Below are 22112 nucleotides of genomic sequence, written 5' to 3'. Positions count from 1 at the left end.
ATCACACCCTGACCTAAATAAACAGAAAAACACAACTCTCCAAGGTCAGAGCGTGACAGGGATGTTGGCCTTGTCGGGTGTTCAGAGAACGTCCTGTGTGTCCTGCTTGTTGAAGAAAGAATCTTTGTCTAATCCGAGGTGAGTGATCGCTGTCCCGATATCCAGAAGCTCTTTTTTGCCGTAAGATACGGTTGCAGAAGCATTATGTACAAAATAAGTTACAAATAACCCGCAAAAAAACACATAATAGCACAATTGGTTGGGTGCCCGTAAAACTGCTGCCATGTCTTCCGGAGCCATTAATCTCACTGATCGTCCGTCTACCTGTCTCTACGCATGTCCGTCTTGGTCAAAAGTAGTGCACTAAATAGACAATAGGTTGCCATTTAATTGGGACACCGGCTTGGAAACATTGACCTGTGAGGGGAGTCTACCTGCTACAGTAACTGTAAACTATCCACTACCCAAAAAACAGTTTGTGACTCTTTTTGACCTTGAAAGATAAAAGTTGACCCATAACCTCTTTTCGGTCTTATGTTCCAAAATTTGAAATTGTGTTTTTTACACTGAATAAAAGTAGAGCTTCAAAATTATATACCATACAATGCAGTTGAGCAACAATGGGAAATTAATGATGCTTTGAAAGTTGACAAACCTTGTAACCCCACTTTTGAGAAAATGTCACTTTAATGTTTTGGTACCTCTTCTTTGTTTACATCCATTCAGCATCGTTCACACCCTCTTAAGCAGTAGCTCATCCCATAAACTCAGAGCACTGTCAGATTGTCCGTTCGTAAATTCTTAGCTTTTAGCTCTTGGAGCATTCAAAACGCACACTGGACGGTCTGGCCGAAGAGTTGGATTGATCCAAGCGTTCTGTCCTAACAGCAGCAGTCAAGCACCCAAGCTAACTGGCTAACATTGGCTAGCTTGCAAGCTACTTCCAAACACAAATGAGAGAGCAGCGCACTCTGACCCTTTTACTCTCCCTAGCAGAGCTGGTTAGGCTGTTTTTATGTTATCCAGAGCGTTGGTGACTGCAACTGTGCTGCTGGCAACAATTCAATTACACTTTATTGCCAACGTTTACTGACACCGGCCATATTCAACGGATGATAAGCGTTTGTAAATTTGTCAGTTACACTCTACGAGTGTGCTCTGAAATCAGAGTAGATAGCCAGAGCGAATTTACCAGTTACGTCTATCAACAATTGTCGCAGTAACATCTTGAACATTCTACTGAAATGGTTACTTGCATAGTGGAGTCTTTTGTTTAAACATGTAGCTAGTTAAACAATTAACCATAATCCGAACTCATGTCGTTACTACCCTGCATGAAAATGCAGGAAGCTAACAAACCAGGTTACATATTAGCTAGCTAACATTAGGCTATAAATAGGAAAGAAAATGGCTCTGAGATATTTATCTATTTTCATTATTTATTTAACAAGTCAGTTAAGAAAAAAAATATTATTTACAATGACGGCCTACCAAAAGGAAAAAATGCCTCCTGCGGGGACGGGGGCTGGGATTAAAAAATAAAAATATATATAGGACAAACACACATCACAACAAGTGAGACAACACAACATTACATAAACAGAGACCTAAGACAACAACACAGCAAGGCAGCAACACATGACAATACAGCATGGTAGCAACACAACATGACAACAACATGGTAGCAACACAACATGGCAGCAGCACAACATGGTGGCAGCACAAAACATGGTACAAACATTACTGGGCACAGACAACAGCACAAAGGGCAAGAAGGTAGAGACAACAATACGTCACACGAAGCAGCCACAACTGTCAGTAAGAGTGTCCATGAGTCTTTGAATGAAGAGATGGAGATAAAACTGTCCAGGTTGAGTGTTTGTTGCAGCTCGTTCCAGATGCTAGCTGCAGCGAACTGAAAAGACGAGCGACCCAGGGATGTGTGTACTTTGGGGACCTTTAACAGAATGTGACTGGCAGAACGGGTGTTGTATGTGGAGGATGAGGGCTGCCGTAGATATCTCAGATAGGGGGGAGTGAGGCCGAAGAGGGTTTTATAAATAAGCATCAACCAGTGGTTCTTGCGACGGGTATACAGAGATGACCAGTTTACAGAGTATAGAGTGCAGTGATGTGTCCTATAAGGAGCATCTGATGGCCGAATGGTAAACAACACTTAGCCGCTCGAGAGCACCCTTAACTGTCGATCTATAAATTATGTCTCCATAATCTAGCATGGGTATGATGGTCATCAGAATCAGAGTTAGTTTGGCAGCTGGGGGTGAAAGAGGAGCGATTACGGAAACAAAGTGTAGATTTAACTTTAGCCTGCAGATTTGATATGTGCTGAGAGAAGGACAGTGTACTGTACTTGTATGAGGTGACTACCTCAAGCTCTAAACCCTCAGAGGTAGTAATCACACCTGTGGGGAGAGGGGCATTCTTCTTACCAAATCAGATGACCTTTGTTTTGGAGGTGTTCAGAAAAAGGTTAAGGGTAGAGAAAGCTTGTTGGACACTACGAAAGCTTTGTTGTAGAGCATTTAACACCAAATCTATGGAGGGGTCAGCTGAGTATAAGACTGTATCATCTGCATATAAATGGATAAGAGAGATTCCTACTGCCTGAGCTACGTTTTTGATGTAAATTGGGAAGAAAGTGGGGCCTAGGATTGAGACTTGGGGTACTCCCTTGGTGACAGGCAGTGGATGAGACTGCAAGTTTTCTGACATTATACACTGCACTCTTTGAGAGAGGTGGTTAGCAAACTAGGCCAAAGACCCCTCAGAGAAACCAATATTCCTTAGCCGACCCACAAGAATGGAATGGTATACCGTATCAAAAGCTTTGGCCAAGTCAATAAAAAAAGCAGCACAACATTGCTTAGAATCAAGGGCAATGGTGACATCATTGAGGACCTTTAAGGTTACAGCGACACATCCATAACATGAGCAGAAACCAGATTGCATACCAGAGAGAAAACCATAGACATCAAGATAGCCAGTCAGTTGATTATTAACAAGTTTTTCCAACATGTTTGATAAACAGGGCCTATAACAGTTAGATCAGCTTGATATCCCCTTTAACCCTTTCAAGCGTTCGAGTTCCAAATATCTCTAATGGTCACCCCAGCGTAAGTTTTTTTATGCACGTGATATTAGTATGTTCTCTCCATTCCAGAATGTGATTGTTACACAACAGTACATTTAATCCGCGATGCCTTCAAACCAAGGCACGCAGCCTGTTTTTATTCATAGGCTGTTTTCAACTTGTCAATTTCAAATCATTTTCGAACAAGTTTTTATTTTCTAACAGTTTGAATTGAGGTGTGTTCCGCCTCATTCATTCACATCAAAGTAGGCCTTTTGACTTGCGCATCTCGCGTCAGAACAGGATCTGCACACACGTGTTCACATTTTCCGTCTGTTGCCTGCATCGTAGTCATTGTTGTTTTCATTACCAATAATAACTTTGGAAATGTGTGTGTTTCTATCAAAGTAAGTGCCTTATTACGTTATAATAGTTTCTGTGTGTCGTGTTATACTGTTTCTACTGTAGCTCACTGTGTGTATGGAGCACAATATATTTGTGTATATTCCTTATAACCGCGGACTCGCGAGGTAAGGTTAAACATTTCATAACCTTTATGGTGTTATATTCAATCGTGCTTATGTAGCGGGCTACATTCTTCTATTAGCGCTGTAAAACTATGCTAACGTTAATTGCGTCAGAAGTATTGGCTTGTAATTTGAAGCTACCCTGGAAAAATATCTTCTTGTACCACTTCGTTGTTTTCCGACTGCATTCCACAAAGCTGTTTATCATCATGTCCGCCTTATCCACTGCCCCCATTTTGAGATTATAGTCAAGCACACAGTCTGGTTTGATTTTTAATCTCGTTTGATCTTTCTCTCTCCCGTCAGGTGGCCCACCTTCCCTGTGGCTGACATGGTTGCTGTATGGACAGTGGAGAGGACATGGATGTCTTGTTAATCATGCCACTTTACTGCCAGCTGTTGACATTTCTCATTTTGTTTAACGGGTCATTTAGGATGGCAGTAGCATTGTTGATGAAATGCAGTCATAGCAGCAGAACTAGGAAGCGGTTTTGGGAAAAGAGGGTGGCAAAGAAGGGAGTTGCAAACATAGGATCTGTGCTCCAGTATTCTCTTAGGGAGTTCTTCTTTACTATCCCCATGAGAAGGACTGTCACCAGGAAGGTATACATTTCACTAATTGTGGTTGTCCCTCCCACTCCTGGCTCTCTCTTCTCCTGTAGCTCCAAGGCATGGTGATCAGTATCTACTATGTCTACCACCAGCTCCTCTGCCAGAAACAACTTGAAGCACTCTGCCTCAGATGGAAAAGGTAAGGGGCGTTGCACTCCAGACTGGGACTCATCAAAGCAAACAGCAGGGCCAAGAGGGGTGAAATGGATGTCAGCCTTCCAGTTACCACAGAACTCCTGTACTTCATCCACTGTCGGTCTGCCTCCATCACCACCAGCGTCTTCAAAGGGAACTGAGACTTTGTCAGGGACAAGGGGTCCTCAGATTCAGAGTTCTCAATGGCTGGGGGGCAGCTCCTCACTGGCACCGTCAGAATCTGATTCCTGACTTTCATACTCAGACTCATTGTCAGAATTTTAAAAAAATATCTAGAATTTCCGTGTTTGTGAGTTGTCTCCTTTTAGAAAGGCATTGCTAATGCTACAGCTTAGCTCACTAGCTACATACATAAACAACAATAAATGGCCCAGAGTGGGAGTGAGAGGTTACGTGATTGACTGCCAGCACGCACCATTTGAATAAATAAAACACTTTCAGAAAATGTTTTGTGTGGTAATTATTGATATATTTACTGTTTTATTCACATGTTTTCAAGTATCGGTGATAAATCATGCATTCCAATTCTTGCATAGATTGTAATGGGCACATATTATGTGTGTAAAATACTTTTTTGAAGGTTGTACTGATTATGATGAGCTAAGCTAATTCCAGCTATGTGTATGGAGCCATGTTTGTTGACATACAATGCATTCTGGGTTTCACGTAATCGTCTGTTGGACCAAAGATGCTATAACAAAATGAGGTGAGTAAGGGTTCACTCCTTTTTTGAGAACTTCAGGAAGTGAATGGCGGGATGTGAACCATGGTAGACGACACACCCCTTCAAAAGGCATACTATAAACAGACCAAACTCATCTGGTCTTCTCTTATTATCTTTGGTTTCTGTGAGGAAAAAAAGCATGGCTGCGTGCTGAAACTAATCATCGTCGGATTACTTTCGATTTCTAGAAAGTGTTTTACTAAATTATTTTGATCAATGGTGAGCTCACCTGTGATGTGATTAATTATAAACCGGAATTGCTATTAGCTAATTCATATTGTAGTTTATGTCAGCCGATAGTTATAAAAATATGACCACTTGTGTTACGTCAATCTTTCCTCAGTTAGCGCTAGGACAAATGTAGCCTACATTTGTTCAGTTTGGATGATTGTGTTATGCTATAGATTATTCTGTGAATGTCTGAACACTGCATCCAAAAATAAACTTCTCACATTCTGGACATAACTTTGTAAGGACTGTGTTTGTGTAAATAATTTCTAAAAAGGAAATGTGGCCAGCTCAAATGCCGATTGTTGCATAATTCGAAACTGGCCGTTCTAAATAAGCGTTCTAATCACACCGGTTTGATCGTATGCTACAGGGACGACTGTAAGACATTCACACCTGTGTGTGCTGATACGTGTGAAAAGGTTAAATAAAGGACGAACCGTGGCTGCCTTCCAAGCAATGGGAACCTCCCCAGAAAGGAGAGACAGGTTAAAATGTTTGGAGATAGGCTTGGCGATGATAGGGGCAGCAACCTTAAAGAAGAAAGGGTCTAAACCATCTGAGCCAGATGTTTTTTTTGGGGTCAAGTTTCAGGGGCTCTTTTAGCACCTCGGACTCAGTGACTGCCTGCAGGGTGAAACTTTGTAGTGGGGCAGGTGGAAAAAAGAGGGAGAAGCATAGTCGCATTAGAAGGGGTGGGAGATGAGTAGATATTGGAGGGGCAAGGAGGCATAGCTGAGTCAAATAGGAATCCTGACTTACTGTAATTTCCGGACTATTAAGCGCACCTGAATATAAGCCGCACCCACTGAATTGAATTTTTTTTAAACATAAATAAGCCGCACATAAGCCGCAGGTGCCTACCGGTACATTGAAACAAATTAACTTTACACAGACTTTAACGAAACACGGCTTGTAACAAAAATAAATAGGCTTTAACGAAACACGGCTTGTAACAAAAAATAAAAAATTAGCAGTAAGCTTTAGTTGTCTTTTTGCACTGAGTCAATTCCTCACGCTGCTGTTTCCAACGTCTTATCATCGACTCATTTAGACCAAGCTCCCGTGCAGCAGCTCTATTTCCTTTTCCAACAGCCAGATCAATCGCCTTCAACTTGAAAGCTGCATCATATGCATTTCTCCGTGTCTTTGCCATGATGAGGGTGACAAAATGACTACCGTAATCAGAATGATGGGAAGTTTGAGAGCGTTCGATTTAATCTAAACAGTAAGCAAAAAAGTTGTTTGACCTTAACCCGTTCGGCAATTTCATTGGTCTAATGAAAGCTTCATGCCGCCAAAAAACTGAGCACGTCACAGAATGTGTTTTTTTGGAGAAAAAAAGTTGAAAGCGGGAGAAGTCCATATATTAGCCGTGTCATTGTTTAAGCCGCGAGGTTCAAAGCCTGGGAAAAAAGTTGTGGCTTATAGTCAGGAATTTACGGTAATGAAGTAGTGATTAAAGAGCTCAGCCATGTGCTTCTTTGTCAGTAACAACCACATCATCAACATTAACCTCTCTCGGGTATGTGGGACGATTTCGTCCCACCTACGTAACAGCTACTGAAATTCCAGTGGCGCGATTTTTGAATCGTTAGAAATACTATTACTTCAATTTCTCAAACATATGACTATTTTACAGCTATTTAAAGACAAGAATCTCGTTAATCTAACCCCACTGTCCGATTTCAAAAAGGCTTTACAACGAAAGCAAAACATTAGATTATGTCAGCAGAGTGCCCAGCCAGAAAAAATCAGACAGCCATTTTTCAAGCTAGCATATAATGTCACAAAAACCCAAACCACAGCTAAATGCAGCACTAACCTTTGATGATCTTCATCAGATGACACACCTAGGACATTGTGTTATACAATACATGCATGTCTGTTCAATCAAGTTCATATTTATATCAAAAAACAGCTTTTTGCATTAGCATGTGACGTTCAGAAAACGCATAACCCCCGGCAAACTTCCGTTGAATTTACTAACAGTTTGCTAAATTACTCACGATAAACGTTCACAAAAAGCATAACAATTATTTTAAGAATTATAGATACATTACTCCTCTATGCACTCGATATGTCCGATTTTAAAATAGCTTTTCGGATGAAGCACATTTTGCAATAATCTAAGTACATAGCCCGGCATTACAGGGCTAGCTATTTAGATACCCACCCAGGTCAGCATCCACCAAAATCACATTTCCTATAAGAAAAATGTTCTTACCTTGCTTGTTCTTCATCAGAATACACTGCCAGGACTTCTACTTCAATAACAAATGTTGGTTTGGTCCCAAATAATCCATCGTTATATCCAAACAGCGACGTTTTGTTCGTGAGTTCTAGAATGCTTCTTCACGGTCTCGCGCATGGCGCATTGGCGTGTCAAAAATGTCTAAATATTCCATTACCGTACTTCGAAGCATGTCAACCGCTGTTTAAAACCAATTTTTATGCCATTCAACTCGTAGATTAGTGATAATATTCCGACCGGGAGTATGCATTGAGCCTAAACAGCCGAATAAAATTTCTCCTCAGAAGCGACTCATGTACGCGCATCATTCAAAGGTCCTCTGAGCATCCACTTACAAAAGGCGATAATCTGTTTCAACCTGAGGCTCCCTCGTAAACCTTCAGTTATTTCGCGGGCTCTGAGAGCCTATTGGAGCCCTGGGAATTGTCACGTTACAGCTAAGATCCTTACTTTTCAATAAAAAGATGCAAGACGCATGACTCCTTGTCAGACAGGGTACTTCCTGCTTGAAACCTTGTCAGGTTTTTGCCTGCCATAGGAGTTCTGTTATACTCACAGACACCATTCAAACAGTTTTAGAAAATTCAGAGTGTTTTCTATCCAAACCTGAACAATAATATGCATATTCTAGCTTCTGAGTTGGTGTAGGAGGCAGTTAAAAATGGGAAAATATTTTTTCCAAAATTCTCAATACTGCCCCCTATCCCAAACAGGTTAAGGGACATGGGCAGCTGTGAGGAGGAGGGTTCTCCAGGTCTTTAACCGTTTTCCAGAACTTCTTGGGGTTAGACTCACAGAGAGAGAACTGCTCCTTAAAGTAACTAACTTTGGCCTTCCGGATAGCCTGAATACTCTTATTTCTCATTTGCCTGAATGAAAGCCAGTCAGCCTGAGTTCGCATGTGACGAGCCTTTCGCCAAATGCAATTCTTGAAGTGGAGTAACTCTGCAAGATCACGGTCAAACCAGTGGCTGAACGTGTTTTAAATTCAAATTTTCTTTATGTGGCATGTTTGTTAACAATACCACTGAAAATATCAAAAAAGAAGGTACAAGCGTCTTCAACAGAGGAGATCAAGCTGATTGTATTCCATTTTACAGAGGCCAGTTGATGAAGGAAGGCTTACTCATTAAAGTTTTTTAGCAAGCGTCTATAACAAATAGGAACAGGACGTTTCACTGAGCAGCTATTACGAACACAGGCTGCAAAACAGTGATCACTAAGGTCATTACAGAAAACACGAGACTGATACCTATCAGGATTATTTGTGAGGATAACATTGAGGAGAGTAGCCTTTTCTGAGTGTTTGGAGTCGTACCTTGTGGGATTGGTAATAATCTGAGAAAGATTTAGGGAGTGACAATGCTTTAGGACTTGGTCAGGTGGTTTAAGCATGTCCTAGTTTAGGTCACCATGCAGGACAAATTCAGACTTAGTGTAAGGGGCCAGGAGAGAGCGTAAGGCAGGTAGGGTACAGGCCGGTGCTGATGGAGGACGATAGCACCCAGCAAAAGTCAACAAAGAGCTATTTTAACCTGTTGAGGACAGACGTTCCGCTAGCGGAACCCCGTTCCGCCTGCGGAACCCCTAGCCAACAGCCAATGGCATCGCACGGCGCGAAATACAAAACCAACTAAAATACCACAATTCAATTTTCTCAAACAATCAACTATTTTACACCATTTTAAAGATAAGACTCTCGTTAATCTAACCACATTGTCCGATTTCAAAAAGGCTTTACAGCGAAAGCAAAACATTAGACTATGTCAGGAGAGTACCCTGCCAAAAATAATCACACAGCCATTTTCAAAGCAAGCATATATGTCACAAAAACCAAAACCACAGCTAAATGCAGCACTAACCTTTGATGATCTTCATCAGATGACTCTCCTAGGACATTATGTTATACAATACATGCATGTTTTGTTCAATCAAGTTCATATTTATATCAAAAACCAGCTTTTTACATTAGCATGTGATGTTCAGAACTAGCATACCCACCGAAAACTTCCGGTGAATTTACTAAATTACTCATGATAAACGTTTACAAAATACATAACAATTATTTTAAGAATTATAGATACAGAACTCCTTTATGCAATCGCGGTGTCAGATTTTAAAATAGTTTTTCGGCGAAAGCACATTTTGCAATATTCTGAGTACATAGCTCGGCCATCACGGCTAGCTATTTTGACTCCCACCAAGTTTGGGGCTCACTAAACTCAGAATTACTATTAGAAAAATTGGATTACCTTTGCTGTTCTTCGTCAGAATGCACTCCCAGGACTTCTATTTCAACAACAAATGTTGTTTTGGTTCCAAATAATCCATAGTTATATTCAAATAGCTCCGTTTTGTTCGTGCGTTCAGGTCACTATCTGAAGGGTGACGCGCGAGCGCATTTCGTGACCAAAAATGTCAAAATATTCCATTACCGTACTTAGAAGCATGTCAAACGCTGTTTAAAATCAATTTTTATGCTATTTTTCTCGTAAAATAGCGATAATATTCCAACCGGGCAACGTTGTATTCATTCAAAGGCTGAAAGAAACAAATGGAGTAGTCTCGTGACCGCGCATCTCCAGTGTCACTGTCCCCAGGCTGACCACTTACAAATTCTCCTGCTGTTCATCGCCCAGAGAGAGCAGACACCCCATTCCACTTTCTGGCGGCTTTAGAGAGTCAATGGAAGCCTTAGAAAATATCACGTTACAGCACAGATGCTCTATTTTCGATAGAGATTCAACAGAAGGACAACAAATTGTCAGACAGGGCACTTCCTGTATTGAATCTTCTCAGGTTTTGGCCTGCCATATGAGTTCTGTTATACTCACAGACACCATTCAAACAGTTTTAGAAACTTTAGAGTGTTTTCTATCCACATCTAAAATACTGCCACCTATCCCAAAGAAGTTAAAGTTTAATGCTTAAAACCAGCAAATCAAATTGTTTGGGGACAGACTTGGTGGAGACAACCGAACACTAAAGGTGATCCTTGGTAAAGATTGCCACTCCCCTACCTTTGGAAGATCTGTCATGCCGAAAAAGGTTATAACCAGAAAGGTTAACATCAGTATTTAAAACACTCTTCCTTAACCATGTCTCAGTAATGACATCACATCTGGATTGCAGCTGTGAACGCACATTTTCAATTGATCCATTTTAGGTAATACATTTCTAGTGTTAACGTGCAGAAAACCCAGGCTTTTACGAGAGCAGAAATCAGGGACGCAGATATCAGAGCACAAGTCAGAATTGGGGCCAGCAACAGTAGATAGGCCAGGGTGTACATGCACATTTCCAGATATCATCAACAGTAATACAATCAAGGCACGGCATAGTACAGGGAGAGCTCTGCAGTGCTGATTTATAACATCTGAATGTGCATCAGATGGCAACAAGATCATATTGTACAGCAAATTCATCAGGTAACATGCCAGCGAGAGGTAGTTAGAATAGGACGGGAGGCCAAAAGTCTGTGTAACCAGTAGAGAGTCAGAGTCCCGAGTTTGGGAACAAACATAGTCTGTCCCACGGTTGGGTAAAGAAAGTTCCTAGTCAACAAAGCATGCAGCATGCAGACAGCATGTAGTCAACAAAGCATGCATAGCTGACTGCCCTTGACCAGCACAAAAACATCCTGGGCCGTTTTGCATTAGCATCGAATAGCCCCCGCGATATTCAACTTTTCAGGGAAGTCAGGAACCAATACACTCAGTCAGTTAGGAAAGCTAAGGCTAGCTTTTCAAACAGAAATTTGCTTCTAATTCCAAAGGTTCTGGGACACTGTAAAGTCCATGGAGAATAAGAGCACCTCCTCCCAGCTGCCCACTGCACTGAGGATAGGAAACACTGTCACCACCGATAAATCTACAATAATCGATCATTTCAATAAGCATTTTTCCACGGCTGGCCATGCTTTCCACCTGGCTACCCCTACCCTGGCCAACATCTCAGCACCCCCTGCAGCAACTCTCCCCCCCCCCCGCTTCTCCTTCACCCAAATCCAGACAGCTGATGTTCTGAAAGAACTGCAAAATCTGGATCCCTACAAATCAGCTGGGCTAGACAATCTGGACCCTCTCTTTCTAAAATGATCTGCCAAAATTGTTGCAACCCCTATTACCAGCCTATTCAACCTCTCTTTCGTATCGTCTGAGATCCCCAAAGATTGGAAATCCTGCCGCGGTCATCCCCCTCTTCAAAGGGGGAGAAACTCTAGACCCAAATTGTTACAGACGTAAATCTATCCTGCCTTGCCTTTCTAAAGTCTTGGAAGCCAAGTGAACAAACAGATCACCGACCATTTAGAATCCCACCGTACCTTCTCCACTATGCAACCTGGTATCCGAGCTGGTCATAGGTGCACCTCAGCCACGCTCAAGATCCTAAACGATATCATAACCGCCATCGATAAAAGACAGTACTGTGCAGCCGTCTACATCGACCTGCCAAGGCTTTCGACTCTGTCAATCACTGCATTCTTATCGGCAGACTCAATAGCCTTGGCATCTCAAAAAAATTAAATCCTCTATTTAACTAGGCAAGTCAGTTAAGAACAAATTCTTATTTTCAATGACGGCCTAGGAACAGTGCCTTGTTCAGGGGCAGAACGACAGATTTTTACCTTGCCAGTTCAGGGATTTGATCTTGCAACCTTTCGGTTACTAGTCCAATGCTCAAACCACTAAGCTACTTGCCGCAAATGTCTGCCTAACTGGTTCACCAACTACTTCTCAGATAGAGTTCAGTGTGTCAAATCCGAGGGCCTGTTGTCCGGACCTCTGGCAGTCTCTATGGGGGTGCCACAGGGTTCAATTCTTGGGCCAACTCTGTTCTCTGTATATGTCAATGATGTTGCTCTTGCTGCTGGTGATTCTCTGATCCACCTCTCAGCAGATGACACCATTCTGTATATATATGGCCCTTCTTTGGACACTGTGCTAACAAACCTCCAAGCGAGCTTCAACGCCATACAACACTCCTTCCGTGGCCTCCAACTGCTTTTAAATGCTAGTAAAACTAAGTGCATGCTCTTCAAACCGATTGCTGCCCGCAACCTCCCGCCCGACAAGCATCACTACTCTGGATGGTTTTGACTTAGAATATGTGGACAACTACAAATACCTAGGTGTCTGGTTAGACTGTAAACTCTCCTTCCAGACTCACATTAAGCATCTCCAATCCAAAATTAAATCTAGAATTGGCTTCCTATTTCGCAACAAAGCATCCTTCACTCATGCTGCCAAACTTACCCTCGTAAAACTGACTATCCTACCGATCCTTGACTTCAGCAATGTCATTTACAACATAGCCACCAACACTCTACTCAGCAAACTGGATGTAGTCTATCACGGTGCCATCCGTTTTATCACCAAAGTCCCATATACTACCCACCACTGCGACCTGTATGCTCTCGTTGGCTGGCCCTCACTACATATTCGTCGCCAAACCACTGGCTCCAGGTCATCTATAAGTCTTTGCTAGGTAAAGCCCCACCTTATCTCAGCTCACTGGTCACCATAGCAACACTCACCCGTAGCAGGTATATTGCACTGGTCATCCCCAAAGCCAACACTTACTTTGGCTGCCTTTCCTTCCAGTTCTCTGCTGCCAATGACTGGAACGAATTGCAAAAATCACTGAAGCTGGAGTCTTATATCTCCCTCTCTAACTTTAAGCATCAGCTGTCAGAGCAGCTTACCGATCACTGTACCTGTACACAGCCAATCTGTAAATAGCACACGCAACTACCTCCTCCCCATATTATTACTTACCCTCTTGCTCTTTTGCACCCCAATATCTCTATATGCACATCATCATCTGCACATCTATCACTCCAGTGTTAACGCTAAATTGTAATTATTTTCGCCTCAAGGGCCTATTTATTGCCTACCTCCCTACATTTACACATACTGTACATAGATTTTTCTATTTTTTTCCTATTTTTCTTTTCTTTTGTGTTATTGACTGTACGTTTGTTTATGTGCAACTCTGTTTTTGTCGCACTGCTTTGCTTTATTCTTGGCCAGATCGCAGTTGTAAATCAGAACTTGTTCTCAACAGGCCTACCTGGTAAAATAAAGGTGAAATAAATAAATAAAAGGAGTCATGAGGCAAATAGCAAAATAGGAAACTGTGCAAGAAAAACTAAATATATAACAACTTGGGGCTAGCCATTGTAAGTTCAGAGTCACTCGCCCCAACAGTGTGTGTGCTGGAGGTGAGCGAAAGCTCAGGAGTGAGAAGGGAGTGTGGCGGGGGTACCTGTACCAGACAGGGGGAGACAGGCCAGGGCAGATGGTGAACAGATCACCAGGTGGAAACCAAGCAGCAGTGCAGCAGGCAACGGGAGTAGGTGTCATACCCACTTGGGAGAAGCTTTTATTTCTGGAGGCAGATTTCTTGTAGAAAATGCCACTGGGTGTTCTTTGAACAGCATAAGGGGGCTTCAAAGGGGACTCCTGCCACTTGTTGGGCCCAAAGGCCCCTGACACCTTTCACTTCACACCTCAGTGCTAATTGAAGTTGTATCTGGTCTGTCCTTGCAAGCCTGGCAGCCTTAACTCAGCATTCAGTCCTCATAAAGTAAAATCTATCATTGTAATGTAGTTTATTTTTCATTTTTGTATTTCTTTTATGAATAATATTACTACACAGATCATACTCGTAATGTTAGCTAGCGAGCCCGCCAGCTAATGTTAGCTAGCTAGTTAACAGTACACTTTAACTTGAAATGAAAACGACTTTGTCAAAATTAGAAACGTGTCATTTCTGAAAATGTAGCTAGCTAACTATTTTACCCGTATATATGGATGGACGCTTCTCCCTCTCTGTCACAGATGCCATGGTTGCCCTTAGTTTGAAGATGTAATCTGGAGACAGGTGTTTTCTCCATCTCCTTAGCTATAATACTCTAATTCCACTGATTTCAAAACTCGATATCTCTGCATCATCGCAGCCAATCATGGCTAGTGGGAAGGTTGCTGGCTTTTTCTGTGGCTAAACCAACTAGGCTCATAATTTAAAATGTGTATTCATATTTACAGATGGCATATTAAGGCACACGAAAGTTCCCATGTTCCAGAAGACATTTCTGCCAAAAAATGAATTTGGATAAAATAAAATAAAGTTTACGTTCGAATGGCTCTCCTGTGGAGTAGTGACGCGTGACATACACATAGTTTACTGAAATGAGTCACATTACATGGCATTTTGTGTAGATCGAAAAAATACAATTCTATCAATTTTAATTCCACTTTGCAACAAAATAAAATGTGAAGAAATCCAAGCGGGTGAATACTTATGACACCACTGTACATTCCAAATGGAACCCTATTCCCTACATAGTGCACTATGGGCTGTGGTCAAAAGTAGTGTACTATATAGGGAATAGGGTGCCATTTGGGACGCAGAGTTTATATTCTTATTTGGATCCGGATGCACACTACAGTTTATCAACATTCCGTTCAGTATTGCAATTACCATGTTGGTGCATTTCTGCATCCCTATGTATCCATCTACCCCACCATCATGATCACTGAGGACCTAGAATATTCCACACAATCTCTCTAGCCCCTGGAAAATGCTTGAGGTAAACACCAGTGTTTTGTTCGAGACCACCTAAGTGAGACGATTCAAGACCAAGACTGGAGAGGGGGTGAGACCGAGTTAAGACGGTGACCAGGAGGGGAACAACAGGTCCGAGTCAAGACCGAGACCAGACAAATTTGATTCCAATTCAAGACCATGATTGTAATTTTGTCAAATCAGCACCATAATAAGAGTTCAAAATGTCCAGTATTTCTGTGTTCATATTTCAGAACAACATATGGATTCTTTAAACATTCAGATAGAATAAATGCTGATGGAAAATAGAGACACTCTACAAATTATTACTAACCCAAACTCAGTGGGGAAAATGGGCCTTCAGAGAAGAGCTAAGGATTTATAAAATAATCATAATAATTCTATTATTTTCAACAATGTTTCCGATTTAAACTCTTCAGGTTTTGTTGGAAAGGAAAGGGTTAACACTGAAGAGGAAAAAAATATCCAATCAGGATTTTTCTTTGCTAGTCTGGGGAGATAAATCTACCTAGCAAAGTCAGCCATTGGCTTGGCCATCAGAAGCTAGATATAAGGCATCTGCCATTCAACTGTATATGGGGCAACATTTTGGAGCGACAGTGGAATCAAGCAATTACATTTTGACTTAATGGGTGGGTTCATTTTTACAAAAAAAACGTATGGAAACTTTTGACAGGTCACTGTGCAATAGCGAGCAGTAGTTTTCCCACAGTTTAGCTAGCTTTTGTTGTCAGCTAGTTTGCAGTGGCTGCAACAGGAATTATCAAAAAGGATGTTGTTGCTAATGTTAGCTTCTCTCATTTCAAGACTAACTTTCAACAAGAAGTTATGTTTCAAATTATCATAATCTGGTGAGTGGAACTGTGTTTATTTTTGCAGCATGCTTGCTGTTATTTAGTCATATCTTTGAAAATAACTTGTGTGTGAAACTTGTTGCATTTAAACTTTAGGTCACCGGTTACTTTGTGTGCTAAACGTGAAATGTTTTTTGAAATGGGAAGTAATAGTTGTACATTTCGATTGGGAAATGCTAAATGTTTTTGTTTTGTTATTATTGGGACCTACTGGCTTATTATGTCTGAGTGAATGGACTGCTAATCCAATGTTTTCCTATGTTTTTTTCTGAGTTTTCATACAGATCTTTGGATTTTCACTCTCAATATTATACTTTTCTTTATAGAGCATCACATTTTTGTCTGCTTAGAATGGCGCCGGAGGGGATGGCTTCCGTTTTGCGGGCTTCTAACCAACTGCTATTTTGTGTGTTTTTTTCTCCATGCCACAACCAGTTGAGAGCTGCACACACTTGCTGCCTGCAGATGATATTCTACTGAACTAGGCTGTGTGAGGCTCCCTTGAGAATATATTTCACCTGCTTTGCGATTGTGTAGGCTACTTTGTGCATGATTTCTCTATTGTACTAGATAATTGATAAGTCGTATAACTCCACTACCCTACTTTGATACACATCAGTAGGGATTAAGAAGTGAGCATACGCAATGCCCACTGAAAAAAAGTGGGTATACGGCTTATACCTGCGTATATCCTCCACTACACCACTACACCACTGGCCCTTTGTGTTTTACAAAAAGTGCACTCTCCTACATGAGTGTGCTGGTATTACGGCTGCTGTCCTTTCAGAATCACAAACATGTCACACCCTGACGGCCTATAGGTTTCCCATTGCGCAAACATGTCTATAACAGATATAAAGACTGTTAAGATATTCATGTGTATTTGGCCTGGCGAAGCAGTTTTATTCGCTGACTGAATGGAAGCTCTCCAAGGCAAACAGTGGCTACTTTAAAGAATCTCAAATATAAAATATATTTTGTTGAACACTTTTTTTGGTTACTACATGATTCCATATGTGTTATTTCATAGTTTTGATGTCTTCACTATTATTCTACAATGTAGAAAATAGTAAATATAAAGAAAAACCCTGGAATAAGTAGGTGTTCCAAACTTTTGTGAGTATGTGTGTTTGGATCGTGGTACTCCATCATCAAGGGGAGTTTCCATCACAGCTACTTCCTCTGTCAGAGCCACAAGAGCTCTGTTGGCAGTCTCTCGAGAAATCAAATCAAATCAAATGTTATTGGTCACATGCACCGAATTAAACAGGTGTAGACTTTACAGAGATATGGTTACTTACGAGCCCCTTTAAAACAATGCAGAGTTCAAAAGTAATACAATTAGCAAACAAAAATAGTAACACAATAAATAACAATAACAAGGCTATATACAAGGAGTACTGGTACCGAGTCAATGTGCAGGGGTACGAGGTAGTTGAGGTAATATCTACATGTAGGTAGGGGTAAAAGTGACTAGGCAATCAGGATAGATGATAAACAGAGTAGCAGCAGTGTATGTGGAGAGTATGAAAGTGTGTGTATGTGTGTCTGTGACGTCAATATGAATGTGTGTGTGTGTGTTTTGCGTATGTTGTGTGTGTGTGTGTGTGTGTGTGTGTGTGTGTGTGTGTGTCGGAGTGTCTGTGTAAGTATGTGTGAGTGTCCAGTGAGTGTGCATAGAGTCAGTGCAAAAAAGGGTCAATGCAATAGTCCGGTTAGTCATTTCATTAACTGTTATGGCTGTGTTATGGCTTGGGGAAAGAATCTGTAGAACAGCTTGGGAGTAGAACTTGGCCTTTCATTCCAGCATGTGTGTGTGTGTGTGTATTTTTGTATGTAGGTCGATGCATAAAAAGAGTGCTTTTTGTGTCCATTTGATATTTTGAGTAGACATTGTGCAACAATACAGAATTGTATATTCTATTACTATTATATTAAATGATGTGCACTTTAATATAAACCACATACCGTAGAGAATTCAATCAGATTTTTTATATGAATAAAGACTTGCTAAAGTGCATAAATACACACTTTGGACATGTCCCTCCATCAACCCTGTGTCACTTTAAGATTTTAACCTACTTAGTTCCCCCTTCTTTGTAAAGCCCTAGTTATTTTGTTGCTTTTGTTGAGGTGAAATCGAACAAAAAAATTACACTTCTCAAAAGGCACCGAATTGATGGAACGTGTGTGCATGCATGGGCTTTGCATAGGTACTTGTGTGTGTGAGAGAGAGTGTGCGTTTTTGTCTGCTTGCTTATCTTTGTGACGTGTGGATAATTTTGACATTATAATACATCATCATCGGGAGTTTCTCCTCCAGTTTCTCCTCTCTCTCTCTCTCTCTCTCTCTCTCTCTCTCTCTCTCTCTCAATTCAATTCAATTCAATTCGCTTTATTGGCATGACGTAACAATGTACATATTGCCAAAGCTTACTTTGGATATTTACAATATAAAAAATAAAATAAAAATGAGAATCAAAAATTGTCAACGGGACAACAGTAACAACAATAACCAACGGTCAATATAACCATACATTCAACAATAACAATAATCATACAGTTGAGGACATGTGCAGGTTTATTGGTCTGTCAGACACTGTCCCTCAACTTATGGCAGGCAGCAATGTAGTGCGCTGCCAACCCACAGCTCTCTGCGTCCTCCCCCAACAGGATGGGTAGCCTATCCTCATCAGAGAGGTCTTTAAAACCTTGAATAAGGATTTCAAATTTGGGGAAATGACACTCTCTAATTGTTTTATATTTTTGACATTTTGTCAGGAAATGCAGCTCCGTCTCAGGTTCTGCTGTTGTGCAGTGGTTGCACAGCCTTTCCTCTACAGGGAGCCAGGTTTTCCTGTGTCTACCCTTCTCAATGGCAAGGCTGTGCTCACTGAGCCTGTACTTTGTCTCTCTCTCTCTCTCTCTCTCTCTCTCTCTCTCTCTCTCTCTCTCTCTCTCTCTCTCTCTCTCTCTCTCTCTCTCTCTCTCTCTCTCTCTCTCTCTCTCTCTCTCTCTCTCTCTCTCCCTCTCTCCCTCTCTCCCTCTCTCTCTCTCCAAGTGCTCGGCCTTTCCTGCATCAACATTGAGACAGCTGTAAGCGATGCCTGCTGCTTTCCCCTTACCTTAAAAGCCCGACCATTCTGATCGGTCCGACCAGGAGGCGGCGACGACACAGCCATCGTTTATATGTCATTTAAAACTCATCGGTCATCACAAGCCTTGCCATTACAGCCACATCTACGCATTAAAACACGTGCAGAGCACGTGTTTCAACGTGCCTATTGAAGTCACACAGGGAAATGTAACCACAATGAGGTGACAAGCTGTGTTTGTGTGTGTCGGAGGGGAGTTGTGTGTGTGTGTGTCATCTATTGTGCAAGTTTGAAGAAACATTTGTTCTTTTAGCAGTCTGAACTAGAAGCAGAAGCAGGACAAGATACCACCATGGTCTGTGTGTCTCTTTGTCACTGGTCTGATTTTGAAGGAGAACTTACATTAAGGCACCATTGGAAATCGAGCTGTTCTTCCTCTAGAATGGTATTGTATTCCAGAATGGAAGTAAACTATGTTCTATGGGGAGCGGTAGATTTTCTAAAGGGGAAAGGCCTTAACTGTAATTCATTTTGCACCAACATTCTTATTTTTAAAAATAGGTAGTTTCTGTCTGTCTGTTTCATGTTAAGTAGACTGGGAATGTCTGACGGAATGTGATCAGAAAACAAAACTTTTGTTCTTATTCTAGCTGGTTTACATAACCCACCACTGAAACTGAGAGAAGGAGTGTGTGTGAGAGAGAGAGCTAGTGAATGAGTGAGAGTTCTCCTTCAAAATCAGACTAGAGACAGACAGACAGACAGACAGACAGACAGACAGACAGACAGACAGACAGACAGACAGACAGACAGACAGACAGACAGACAGACACAGACACAGACACAGACACAGAGACAGACAATGGTAGCATCTTGTCCTGCTGCTTCTGCTAGCTCAGACTGCCAAAAAGGACAAATGTTTCTTCAAACTGGCACAGTGAATGGCACATTACTGGCACAGTGAATAGCTAGGCCTACTGTACATTACTGGCACACTATATGGGGGAGATAAATCACACAGAAACTGTCACAAACAGCCGAGGTGCCACATTCTTTTTACTTGACTCACTTCTCTTTTCATTTTTTATTATACCCCCCTCCCCTGTCCTCCTCTCTCTCCCCATAGAGGCAAACTGATCTCAACCTGTGTGTGTGTGTGTGTGTGTGTGTGTGTGTGTGTGTGTGTGTGTGTGTGTGTGTGTGTGTGTGTGTGTGTGTGTGTGTGTGTGTGTGTGTATGTATATAGAGATGAGCAACATTACAAAGTTACAAAATACATTAAAGATGTGTCAAAATTAATGTATTTGTTTTTAAAACATTCCAAAATGTTTTATTGCTATGACTTTGATATGTGGTTGTTAATCTGTTAAGTTGAAGGAACTGACTATAAAAGCCAATTTATGTTTGATCCGAAAATGCCATATGGAAGCTCCGTACAGAGGGTGTGACGCAACTGCGGATCCTCCGCAGGCTCGCAGAGGCCAAATCGAGCTCCGTACGGCAATGCCGTGCACCTCCCAAATCTTGTAACAATGCGGAGCACTCCGCATTGACATTATTGGTTGATGGTAGATGGGGGCGGTACATCCTGTATTTCACAAATTCACTTCCTTGACAACAAACATGGAGAACTTTGATGAAAGGCTAATCAGGATACCTTGTGTAGGTATTTCAAAGACACAAAAATTTGTTTGAAATCCGGGAAAGGTTTGGGATAGTGACAGATGCGTTAAAGCGGTTAATGGAACGCGGACCGTAGGGGATAGAAGGACGTTGAATTGGTGCATATTCAACAAATCTGATCTAACAAAGTGGATATTTGTGATGTATTGTAACAGGCCCACAATCTGGTTACTAAAATCAAATTTGTATATATTTGACTGTTTTCACTGCATAACATTTATTAGTTGTCCCTTTTCAGGTTTAGAAAAAGTGACTGCTAAATGCTAACTACTGTTCGTATAAACTGGTAGCATAGCTAATATACAGAAATCAGTGGTGGTAGTCAAAGTAGTTTTTAACTGTATGCAGCTTGCTGATAACATGAACATGTGTTGGGGTTTGACCTCCATACAAGCATTATAATCCTTTACCTCAACATAGTGTGAAATACACATAGAAACAATAGTCTAAATGTAGGCTAATTGTGCTGGGAGGAAATAGGGAGATTCGGGATGGAGATGCAGGTGGGAAAACAGTAAGCATTTTTACTTCATGCAATCTTGGCTGAGCTCCTATGTCAAGCACAGGGAAACAGACTCCAACATCTTGTCTTTTTGTTTAGCCAGTTGCTTGTAATTAGCTGGATGGCTATAGCGATTAGCCCTGAATCACTATGAGTGGTGCGGTGCAGACCAATTTATTGGTTGCGTATGACAGCTCCTCAAAGCGCAAGTATGAAATTCTAATACTTCTGCGGAGGCCACTTTGCAGTAAATGCTGTACGGCCACTGCAGACCTCGGATTGACCATGAAGAGCATTTAAGTCGCTATGGATAAGAGCATCTGCTAAATTACTAAAATGTAAATATAAAAATGAACACTTGCAAAGTACAATGGGTTTTATTCGAATGAGCTCCACCCCAAACAATTTGTATTTTAATAGAATTTGGCCTTGTTTGGGGACGTGCACGCGTGTCTGTGTTCATGTGATATGTTCAGGAGTGATGACAGTGGTGTTGCTATTATCTCAGAGGTCTGTACCTGGAGGCAGGCTGGTGCGCGGCCATGTGGTTTGTTGACGTCCACAGCAACAAGCTGCCATCCTCCAGCCGAGTCCTCGTGGAACATCTGCGATCACAAACAGAAGACGTTAGGCACACACACAAAAGCCATCATGCACACACACAACTGTCAGAATAAGCATGTACACACATTTTAACACACACACCCTACGGCAGTCCTAATGGAACACCTGTGACCAGTAAGACACAACATGAGGGACCACACACACACACACACACACACACACACACACACCT

The 22112-nt window shown here is 41.6% G+C and overlaps 1 protein-coding gene across 7 annotated transcripts in view; it reads right to left on the bottom strand.

Annotated features, from left to right (window-relative positions):
* Positions 1–22112, bottom strand: part of nalcn (sodium leak channel, non-selective) — a 336159-nt gene that overhangs the window by 215660 nt on the left and 98387 nt on the right. For all 7 annotated transcript variants that reach the window (XM_029703654.1, XM_029703656.1, XM_029703658.1 and 4 more), the window contains one exon: positions 21835–21921. In XM_029703654.1, coding sequence (XP_029559514.1) covers positions 21835–21921 — 87 coding nt within the window. The remainder of the gene's footprint in view (positions 1–21834; positions 21922–22112) is intronic.

This window comes from Salmo trutta, chromosome 20 (genome assembly GCF_901001165.1).
Source record: "Salmo trutta chromosome 20, fSalTru1.1, whole genome shotgun sequence".
NCBI lineage: Eukaryota > Metazoa > Chordata > Actinopteri > Salmoniformes > Salmonidae > Salmo > Salmo trutta.
This window is presented reverse-complemented; position numbering and strand designations above follow the sequence as displayed.